Below are 12,037 nucleotides of genomic sequence, written 5' to 3'. Positions count from 1 at the left end.
GATGTACTGGGATTTATCACCGTCATGACACAGTATTGTTACTGATCCAGACATTCCCTGGTCTGGTACTTTTTACCCATTACAGGACCTGTAAAAGCTACATGCGCCAACACACCTGGCTGAAATAAATAAATACATGGAAACATGATCAACTTTAACACTAGGCGCTCTTGCCCTTTTGGAACGGTTATCTTGAGTGATGCATGTTTACTTTGGGAGTGTATAGGTGTGTGTGCGCGTGCACTGAACCGATACTGGACTGGGTGCTTCGCCTTTGACAATGACTGACTGAATAACTGAGCACAAAAATATTCCAGACACATGAACGCATTAGGCTTTTTATATAAGCATTCTGTGTGAGAGACAGACCGAGAGTGAGCGACCGAGCAACAGGAAATGGCCTGGAGCAGCATCTCTAGAATGATTACAATTACAGTCTTGCATCATAACATCCAGACATTGCTGGAGTTTGACAACATACACACGCGTACACTTTTTCAAGGCTTTCCAAGACAACCCCAGCCACTCCGCATATCCCCAGTCTGCACATAAAGCTACAGCTTGGATTTTCAGAAGAAATTTAAAACAGCAAATCACTCCACCTAAAGCCAAACCCATCCTGCCAGACCAGTTGGACTGAAACCCATTTATTTAAAAAAAAAAAAAAAAAAAAAACACCTTTCAATTAATTCAATGCATGCCATGATTACACGATGCTCAATTTGCACCACTACTTTTTATATTTATTTCTTTTCATCCAAAGCCTCTTATTCTATAAAAATCTGTTCAGATGACTAAAACACCCACCACCACAGCTCTGGACATTTTGTTGCCACGTATGAAAGTGAAGAACATCCAGTACAGTTTAAACAAACCCTCCGTCCACCGTACTGCCTAAAGAATGCCTTTGGATTCTGAACAGTGGGGGGAAAAAAAAAAAAAAAAAACACCATGTCAGACATAACTAATAGCCTTTAAATAACAAAAAAAAAAAAAAAAGGACCAAAAGATTTGTTAATATACACCAAGTGTGTATTATCTGTTTTATGCCTTTTTATACCACAGCTCTGTTGAATCAAAGTCTTCAAGACAGAGGACTTTGTGCTTTCTGGTTTCTCAGTTACATGAAAAGCTGCGTGTATTTTTTTTTTAACCTGTAACTTCAAGAGGAGAGAAAAAAAAAAAAAAAAGATTGAGGTAAAAACTGAGCTGTAACAGGAAGTAACAGTCTCACACAGACATAACACCAAATGTAAACGTACCTAAAACGCTTAGAAGGTGCATCATGTAGTTCAGACCTGGGCATTTTACGGCCCGCGGGCCGCATCCGGCCCTTTGGTTCATTCTGACCGGCCCGCGTAAGGTTAATTAGAAATTACAAAATAAACGTATTTTCTAATTTTACCTCACGCATGGACTGAATGTGCATTGGTTTTATTTTGAAGTTGTGTTCAACAAAAACATGAACATGACATGAAATCCCACAAAACCTAATCCTGCGATAACTACTTCCGTACTTTGTCCAGACCAACCACAAACTTGTACGTCATCCTTCAAACGGTCCAGCCGATCACATCGTGTGACGTCACCAGCAGGCGCCGGAGCCCGAGCCGATCTGTAGATCTGATTCCTACACCGAATCAACTTTGTTGCGAGCAGGTCAGGTCACATGAGGTGATTAGACTACAAATGTGGGCATCATTATTATAATATGATGTATCTTGCTTGATATTTGGAGTAGAAAGACAATATTGTGATGCCTTTATTGTGTTTTGGGGTGAATGTGACTGAGGAAAAAAAAAAAAAAAAAAAAAAAGGTACAAACGTTCACATTTTGTAAACCATTGTTTTGGGAAATTTGATTGAATAAATGACATTTTTTGTAAGGCAACCTCGTTTTTTTCCATACTCTTACCAGTCTTAGCAGCTTGTAAAAACAATGTTATTTACTGCTTTATATAAAGAAATATAATTAATATTGTGCAGAATTTAGTTCAGCCTTTTGGTCCGGCCCTCCACAAAATTCTGTTTCTCATGTGGCCCCATGGAAAAAATAATTGCCCACCCCTGATGTAGTTCATTAATAAATTTAAAAAAAAAAAAAAGTGGAACGTGTGTTTCAAGAACATGCCATTACAGGAAGCTAATCAATCAATCTTGCTTCGTGTTGCACAATATCACCCCACCTCGTCATTGATTATTACAGCAAGACCCGACACGTTTTGCCAAAACGGCAAGGAATTGACCGAGAAGTGATTTTTGTTGAGCCTGTGAGCCACAGTTTAATGTATTTTAAGACGTGTTGTACGGACAACATTAATGACGTACCGACAGGTTCTCAAACATGCTCATGATGCTCTTTTGGCAAACACAAAACAAGCAAACAGAGGACCCAGCAATCAAACAATGTGCGGTGACGCAAGCACTGCGTAATAAATCAGACGAGACCGTCAACGACGGCGTAGCTCACTCCGGCCCTGTCTAGTCCAAAAGGAACGATCTAAAGTGGGCCACCTTGCGCAATAAATGTTGCAAGCTAGATATAGAACCTATATACACCCTAGGAATACCGACCTATTTGCTAGAAAGAATCCAAAACGGTGAGGAATTGACCGAGAAGAAGCGATTTTTGTTGAACTGCTCATTAAGGCTCAATTAGTCCATAACTTCATTAATAATTGTAATAAGCAAATCTGGGTAGAAGTTATATGCACCCTAGGTACCTCTACCTTCATGCCAGAAGGCATCAAAAATCGGGGAAGAAGCGATGTGTGTGGAAACTGCTCGTTAGGGCTGAATTACTCCAATTCTTCATTATTAATTACAATTATGCAAATTTGGGTAGAAGCCATATGCACCCCAGGGCAGACCTACCTTCCTGCCAAAAAAATAAGTCAGTGAAGAATTGAGAGAGAAGAAGCGATTTTTGTGAAATGTAGACGACGACGGACAACACATAATGGCATAAACTCATCACCTGTCGGCCGGATGAGCTAATAAAGCAAAAGACAGGAAGAAAGGGACCCCCCCCCCAAAAAAAAAAAAAATTAATAATAATAAATGTTGCTCTAGAGGGGTGCAACAAGTTTATTCACCCACATCACCTAGCTCTCTGGGTAGGAGGGATGGCATACTCTTAGGGCCTCTGCATGCTCTTGCGACAAGGTTTTCGCAGATAGCTTTTCGCAGACAGTTGTAATTTATCGTTGAGCGGGGAGTAATAGGCGTGCGCGATGTTATTCACCGCCACAACGCAAGGGGGTGCGAAGTCGCGAAATCGCTAGGAGTAGTTGGTGGGTGTGGTTAGTGGAGTGTTTATCCTCCGGTTACTTATAATGACTAGAACTGGAGTCGTATAGATGTACGTACTTCCTCACTTCCTCGATCAACCGCTCTTCGTGCTGCTCCATCTTCGCTCGTGTTTTTAAAAATGCCGGTCGTGAAAACAAACCAAGCCGGGAAAGTAGGGAAGCGGAAGTGCGTGTACAGCGGATGTACAGTGGACCAATCAGAGCCCTCTTGTCTGCGACGCTGTCTGCAAGGCTTCTGCGGTGGTCATAATTTTTGGGAGGTGCGCGCAGAGCGTCTACGAAGGTGGGGGGGGGCTACACAGACGCCATCTGCGAGGACTGCGTTGTCAGCATAAATTGGCCTTTACTCCTCTGTCAATCACTAGGAGCACATGTATGAGGAAGAGGGCAGAAAGCACTTTCCATGGTCATACTGCCCTGTGACACAGCATGAGCAGGAGCTCAAAAAGATGCAGAGGTTTGCCTCATATCTCTGAGGAAGCATGTTCGCCTTCACCATCCTCGGTTGCTAGCTGTTGTGTGATAGGGAAGAGTTAATGGCTGAGATTTGGCAACGCCAAATCGGCAAGAAAATGGAGGAGGGAGAAAAAAAAGGGGGGGGGGGAGAAGATGCGGAGTTTAGGAGTTATGTTTCAAACCCAACTCGAAGCATCACTTTTTTTTTTTTTTTTTTTGCACAAAAGGCTTCTTTATGCTTCCAAGTTGTTGTTTTTTATGCTTTCATTAACATACCACTTTCTGCTCATCCACATTAACAACTAAGCCAGGATGTTTGGACCTAGATCACAGCCCGTCTTTACAACTCTTCTGCCATGGCGCTGATTTGATTTAGAGGATATGCAACAGTGTTCGTACATGACTTTCTCAAACGATACACTGCAACCCAATCAGCCACCCTGCCATCCTTCAAGCAGTTTCCCCTCCCTCCCCAGCCTCGGCCATTGTGCAAGAAACCCGAAGCAGATACTTCGTCTTCAGCTGTAGTGCCGAGCTCTTCTTTCACCGCGTCAACTCATGCGCGTCTTCTCTCTCAAAAAAAAAAAAAAGCTCGCTTTTGTTAAATCGGCTGCTTCATGAACACCAGCCACCCGGATAAAGAGGGAAGGAATGAGAAATACGAGAGAGAGAAGAAAAAAAAAAAAACCTCGGGAGGAGGGAGAGAAAAGAGATGGAACAGTGTGGTTTAAGGGACAAAAGGCCCTCTGTCTATAGCATCACTCAAGTCTCTATGTCTTTCTCTTTCAGACTGCTCCTGTGCTTTCTCCTGACAGCCTTTATCTTTGCTTCTTTTTGGTTTCTGGTTCTAAAGCAACATGCATTTTGTCTGTTCTGCATACACCACCCTCCCTCCCTCCCTCCCTCTCCTGCCATCTCTCTATCGCTTTTGAAGGAATGGTAATGTGTTTGGGACATAACCCCCGACATGCCTGGGCTCTGCAGACAGACGATGCATTGTGCAGGATGAATGCAGTGGGGCATTTCAGTGCAACAAGTACACAAACGTGCCTGGTACTGCCAGGGAATCAGCACTACCACGCCATGCCATGTGCCCAAAAATACCATCTGAACACCCACACACTAAGACAAAACCCCATTTCATATCATACAAGCTGCACAGAATGGACAGACACCCAAAATGAATATGCATGTTCACCGAAAGTGACCCACGATGGTAAAAATACCATCTCTGGAATACAAATTTCCAGGGATACATATTCATATACCCTAAATACCCCCGCACCTGGGCATCTGCTCAAGATAAGCCTTAAACTGCTCTTCTCAAATCTGTGCAACTCCAAAATCTATATTAAAAGGGGAACTGAAGGCAAATTTTTTTTTTTATTAACAAATTCTATTTCTCATTTTATTAAATATAGGAATGCATTTCTGACAACTATTTTGTCACTGCTATAGCAAGTTATGAGCTTTTGAAACATGCTATGTAATACATCAGTCCATATGTCAAAGCAATGGCCGTAAACAAGATTCACTGAGACCTGCGCGAGACAGACAGACATCGCAGGACGGAAGTAAAATGTCCAGCGGAAATCAAAGTGACCAACATCTGCCAACGTTGTCAAAAGACGCGCGCCCTCTTTCAAATGCTGACGTAATAAAGCCGGAAGTTTTCCGTGTCCAAAATCGCTCCCTGGGCACTATATAGTGAGGACGTCATTTTGTAGTGCTGTCCGAAACCTTAGTGAGGATTATGTGGGAAACGCGCTCAGTATAATATGTATTTATCACAAAAACACATTCATGTATGTATTTATTTTGAAAACCCACCAGCCGCCTGATCTGGCACGTTTTAATTGTGCGGCAGTCATGACATAAATACCAGCGCGACGGACTAGTCCTTATCCTGTCTTCTTTCCAACTCTTCTCTACTCCACGTTGGTACGAAGTCGTATGGAATAATCTCCATCACTGATGAAGCTGGCCAAACCCGAAATTAATCTAAATTGGAATGATATGGGGGCGGCACGGTGGTGTAGTGGTTAGCGCTGTCGCCTCACAGCAAGAAGGTCCGGGTTCGAGCCCCGGGGCCGGCGAGGGCCTTTCTGTGTGGAGTTTGCATGTTCTCCCCGTGTCCGCGTGGGTTTCCTCCGGGTGCTCCGGTTTCCCCCACAGTCCAAAGACATGCAGGTTAGGTTAACTGGTGACTCTAAATTGACCGTAGGTGTGAATGTGAGTGTGAATGGTTGTCTGTGTCTATGGGTCAGCCCTGTGATGACCTGGCAACTTGTCCAGGGTGTACCCCGCCTTTCGCCCGTAGTCAGCTGGGATAGGCTCCAGCTTGCCTGCGACCCTGTAGAAGGATAAAGCGGCTAGAGATAATGAGATGGAATGATATGGCGATCTGGCCGCTGTGTGAACAGTTTTCAAAATGGCGGCGCTGACACTTCATGTTTGAAGTCTCGCACAAGTCTCGTGAAGATCGTGCGGATAAGCGATGCCTGCCGTGGACCATATGAACTACATTCAACATGGCTAAAAACCGAAAAGGCCGATAAGTACAATATAATATGCCAATACGAGTCACGATAGGTTAAGAAAACCGAAAACGTAAATGAATAACGCGTTAAGGAATAAAGCAAGTTTAAAAATTACTTTAGTTCCCCTTTAAGTGACTATACTAAAGCAAATTAAGGAAAAAAGACATAAGAAAAGCCAAAACAGGACTCCTCTTAATACTTTGGAAGGAAAGTGATGAAACTGAGAAGGAAATTATGTTTTTCATTGTGGTTTGTTAAACAGCTTGTCAAACATAATTATAGACCAGATCATCACAGTCTGGCAATTCACCTGCTCTAACACACCTGATTCAGCCAAGGATCAAAACAACAAAACATATTATAAACAAAACCTGTGAGGCAACACCTTGGTTTAGAGAGCAAACGATTCAGACAGCCCTAGTTGAAGCCAGAAGATCCAGACATCGGTCGCTGATAGAGAAAATAAAAATTTGGATCTCTCTCATGCAAAGACTGAAAGATCCAGACTTCAGTAACAGACAAGATAAAAAAAATAATAATTCAGTATGCCTTAAGCCAGGATCAGACTACATTATATTTGTGTCATGGTCACCATGTCTGATTAGGCAAATCATAGTGCAATAAATTCCTGACTTGGGCTGCGTTCATGTGCTATGGGAAGATGATATTTTCCAGTTGGGAAGTGGTATTTACCAGTGTGTTGTGTTCACATGCTTTTGTTGTTGTTGACAAATTAAAGATGGTGGACCAGATTCAAGTTAGCAATAGTTAGTTAGCTATCGTTAGCAATAGCTTCTGCTCTGGATAGGTAAAAACAAACCATAACAACACATTTTTAAAGGAAACGGATTTCTAACGTATTATATTACACTTGTTAATGACGCAACATTGCATAGACACAAAAAACTACCCACTAGTACTCGTAAAAAAAAAAAAAACTTTAGTAGCGTACAATGCTTAACATTCAAGTGTCTTGTACCGCTCGCCGCCATGTTGAAAAGGTTAAAGTTCATCTCATCTCGGCAACTCGTGTATCAAAATTTTCTACGAGTTGCCCAGTGGAAAATACCACAAGAGGAGGCGTTCATGTGTGCTTTCCATGTCGGCGTTTGGTATTTACCATAATTCCCATAGCACATGAATGAAGCATTGGTCAGGAGATTGGCAACACTAAGTTCAACCCCAACCAATGACTGTTTTCATCCTTCTGTATCGTCCCAGAGGAGGCTCAAGAAACTGTCAATCATGCCCATCAAGGATCAAACGAGGTGAGAAAACACAAAGTTCCAACATGCTAGACTTTTCGTTGAGGTGTCTTGGGATGTCCCAGATTCCACATCGCTGTTCTTTGATTGTCACACACTACAAGACCTGTTCATCGTTAACGACATTCATATTCAGGCCCGGCACTGGAAATTTGTCAATCACAACAAAAGTGGCAAAATCAGGCTGAATTCATATAAGCTATTCCAGGAATAATTGGAATCCAAAGGTCCCATTAGATTTCTCTATTATATGTACAAAGATTTTGACAACCCTTGGTGAAGTCAGAAGATCCAGATAGCTCTAAAAGATGATATCAGATCAAGATCTCTCTCTCTCAAATATCTAGACATTTCATATCAGATGATCTACATGAGGTCTCTCCCCAATAACGAGATAAGAACCCAAGTCCGGGTGATCTCTAACTAAGGGTTATGATCAGGTCCAGTTCTCTTTAGCAGCTTCAGTAAAGAAGAATCCAATTCACAGATATTCCTGACATACAGTTGTGCTTGAAAGTTTGAAACCTTTAGAATTTTCTATATTTCTACATAAATGTGACTTAAAACATCACCAGATTTTCACACAAGTCCTAAAAGTAGATAAAGATACAGTAAAACAAATGAGACAAAAAAAAAACTTGGTCATTTATTTATTGAGGAAAATGATCCAATATTACATATCTGTGAGTGGCAAAAGTATGTGAACCACTAGGATTAGCAGTTAATTTGAAGGTGAAATTAGAGTCAGGTGTTTTCAATCAATGGGATGACAATCCGGTGTGAGTGGGCACCCTGTTTTATTTAAAGAACAGGGATCTATCAAAGTCTGATCTTCACAACACATGTTTGTGGAAGTGTATCATGGCACAAACAAAGGAGATTTCTGAGGACCTCAGAAAAAGCATTGTTGATGCTCATCAGGCCGGAAAAGGTTACAAAACCATCTCTAAAGAGTTTGGACTCCACCAATCCACAGTCAGACAGATTGTGTACAAATGGAGGAAATTCAAGACCATTGTTACCCTCTCCAGGAGTGGTCGACCAACAAAGATCACTCCAAGAGCAAGGTGTGTAATAGTCGGCGAGGTCACAAAGGACCCCAGGGTAACTTCTAAGCAACTGAAGGCCCCTCTCACATTGGCTAATGTTCGTGAGTCCACCATCAGGAGAACACTGAACAACAATGGTGTGCATGGCAGGGTTGCAAGGAGAAAGCCACTGCTCTCCAAAAAGAACATTGCTGCTCGTCTGCAGTTTGCTAAAGATCACATGGACAAGCCAGAAGGCTATTGGAAAAATGTTTTGTGGACAGATGAGGAAAAAAATTTAACTTTTTGGTTTAAATGAGAAGCGTTAAGTTGTCTGCAGAAAGGAAAACACTGCATTCCAGCATAAGAACCTTATCCCATCTGTGAAACATGGTTTAGGCCTGTTTTGCTGCATCTGGGCCAAGATGGCTTGCCATCATTGATGGAACAATGAATTCTGAATTATACCAGTGAATTCTAAAGGAAAATGTCAGGACATCTGTCCATGAAGTGAATCTCAAGAGAAGGTGGGTCATGCAGCAAGACAACGACCCTAAGCACACAAGTCGTTCTACCAAAGAATGGTTAAAGAAGAATAAAGTTAATGTTTTGGAATGGCCAAGTCACAGTCCTGACCTTAATCCAATCGAAATGTTGTGGAAGGACCTGAAGTGAACAGTTCATGTGAGGAAACCCATCAACATCCCAGAGTTGAAGCTGTTCCGTACAGAGGAATGGGCTAAAATTCCTCCAAGCCGGTGTGCAGGACTGATCAACAGTTACCGCAAACGTTTAGTTGCAGTTATTGCTGCACAAGGGGGTCACGCCAGATACTGAAAGCAAAGGTTCACATACTTTTGCCACCCACAGATATGTAAAAGTGGATCATTTTCCTCAATATATAAAATGACCAAGTATAATATTTTTGTCTCATTTGTTTAACTGGGTTCTCTTTATCTACTTTTAGGACTTGTGAAAATCTGATGTTTTAGGTCATATTTATGCAGAAATATAGAAAATTCTACAAGAGTTCACAAACTTTCAAGCACCACTGTAGAGGTCAAGTTCTATATAACCTTCTCCAGTTCTCTTTATCAGCTTTAGCAAAGAACAACCCAATTCACAGATATTCCTAACAGAGATGTCAAGTTCTAGAGAACCTTCTCCAGCTCTCTTTAAAGTGCTGATGACATGTTTTTGACATCTTTGGCGATGTTTTATAACATAAAAAGTAATTCCCGATGATCCATATATTAATTCACGAAGGCGCCTATTTTACAAGTTATGATAAACGCGGCTATTTGGGCAAATTTGACGGGGCTGCAGCACCCAGGAGATGGAGGAGGAGGAGCTATGACGTCAGCGAAAGAACCTTCCTCCTAACTTACCAGTTTGTTGTTGATGCGACAGGTGTTCAGTTTATCATTATTAGTATTTTTATTATACATTATTATACTAATATATAAAAAATTATATACGTTATTATGCCTTTGCGTTGCCGGCTTTTGCTCCAAAACCCACAAGGATGGGGTAAGTTTATTCAAGTTTCCCCAGAGATCCCGAGCTGCATGCGAAGTGGGTGAAGATTCCGGAGGGGGTCTACTAGTAGCTATGCCGGATCCAAAGACAGTCCTCCTGTCAGAACATGTGTTGTGAAATGACATAAGATAAAGGTACGTAGAGCTATAGATTCTACATGATAATCATAAATGTAATCATAAAGTCAGCGTGATATCAGTCATGTATTTGCTTGTGAAAGCTTGCGGCTTTCATGTAACTGCCGCCTAGCAACGAGAGGCAAAGGGTAAAGAGGGTAGACTATCAGAGATTCTATTCGGAAGAGATCAACACAATTCTAGACTCCCAGAAGAGGAAGAGCTAGCACTAGAGAGTTCACCGGCGTTTTCACGCGCCATTTCCATTGAGTAGAACCAGAGTAGAACAGCCAGTGAACCGCAGCGTGTTCTTCCGCTGACGTCACAGCATGGCCGCGAGCCACGGACCCAGTTTTCTTGCGCTGTGCAATTAAAAGTTGGATATTTGCGTAACAACAGCTTCTTTTCACGTAATTATAACAGAAATCTAACATGTTTGCCATGTTGTATAGTTTATTTAAGAAATTGCATAGAGTCATGTTCGCGTCATCAGCACTTTAAATCAACTTTAGCAAAGAAGAATCCAATTCACAGAGATGTCAAGTTCTATAGAACCTTCTTACATTACTGGCACTTAGCAGACGCTCTTATCCAGAACATCATATAACATACCCAGTGCAGCCTGGGGAGCAGTTGGGAGTTAGGTGCCTTGCTCAAGGGCACTTCAGCCATTCCTACTGTTCCAGAGAATCAAACCAGCAACCTTTTGGTCCCAAAGCTACTTCTCTAACCATTAAGCCATGGCTTCCCCCATTCATCTCATTACTGAAGGACCCCAATGTCCAGGTCTAATCAAGGAGATCTATAAAGGCAGATATCTAGTTCTAACAGAGACAGAATGATCCAAGGTACACGAAGGCCATGGAAAGGGGAAAAAAAAAATCTCAAGTGCTTCTCCTACCTAGATGAACATGTGACAAAGTCTCCCCCTTCCAGAAGACGGATTTTGCAGAAGAGCATCCCATTGATAAACGGAACAGCCGTCAGCTCTTCTAGAGTGAAATGGACGTGGAACTTGAACTTCTTCTTCTTCATTAAAAACGCCATGGTGGTTGTAAACTGGAGTTTGAAGCCACTGGGTGAATTTAAATAAAGAGGTAGATGGATAATGGTTGGCTTGCTGAATTAATCTCAATCTGGCGCCTGGAAGCCCTCCTTTTTGACTCCCAGGACTCGGTTCAGCATCTCCAAGAGTAACTCAGAAAGCTATGAACAGGAAACAAACAAACATCAATAAACAGCCACGACTTGAATGTGAACAAGCAAGCAAGCAACGAAGTATTGACGCTCCTCTGGTTTGAGCACACAAACTTACCTGAACGTTAGTGAAAGGACAATCTGGGGTGCTGCTGCTGCTGCTTTCTTTTCTTCTTCTCCTTTAGCACAGTCCAAGGTCTACAAAACTCCCTGCGACAAAACAAAACAGCTTATTATTACTATAATAAACAAAGCCAGAAAGTCGTACACTTAAATCTTCTGAATTTTTTTTTATTTTTATTTAAAAGGAAAGCCGCCCAACAGACTAGTAAACATTTAAAAGAAGAAAAGGACCGTCGTCCCTGACAACACAAAACACCAAAACACAGGCAGCTAGAAGGGAGAAAGAAACGAAACTTTAACTCGTTTTCCTATTAGAAAATATAACCAGTCCATTAATCTTGCTTTTAATGAATATATTCCACCAAACAAACATGTTAAAGGAGAGAGAGATTACCTAACTCCTTCTTGGGCAGCACACTCAGAGTGTAAAGCAACACGACTCAAGTTCAAGCTCCAGCTCTT

General features: G+C 41.9%; 1 protein-coding gene across 1 annotated transcript in view; it reads right to left on the bottom strand.

Annotated features, from left to right (window-relative positions):
* eeig1b (estrogen-induced osteoclastogenesis regulator 1b) overlaps nucleotides 1-12,037 on the bottom strand; it is a 115,523-nt gene extending 103,486 nt beyond the window's left edge. Inside the window, exons 1-3 of the mRNA XM_060912155.1 lie at nucleotides 11,970-12,037; nucleotides 11,571-11,662; nucleotides 11,157-11,461 (exon numbers count right to left, since the gene is read on the bottom strand). Of these exons, the coding sequence (XP_060768138.1) occupies nucleotides 11,157-11,302 (146 nt within the window). The 5' untranslated portion in view covers nucleotides 11,303-11,461; nucleotides 11,571-11,662; nucleotides 11,970-12,037. The remainder of the gene's footprint in view (nucleotides 1-11,156; nucleotides 11,462-11,570; nucleotides 11,663-11,969) is intronic.

The sequence above is a fragment of the Neoarius graeffei genome, chromosome 28, assembly GCF_027579695.1.
Source record: "Neoarius graeffei isolate fNeoGra1 chromosome 28, fNeoGra1.pri, whole genome shotgun sequence".
Taxonomy (NCBI): domain Eukaryota; kingdom Metazoa; phylum Chordata; class Actinopteri; order Siluriformes; family Ariidae; genus Neoarius; species Neoarius graeffei.
Note: the sequence above shows the minus strand (reverse complement) of the source record. Positions and strands in the feature narration are given on the sequence as shown.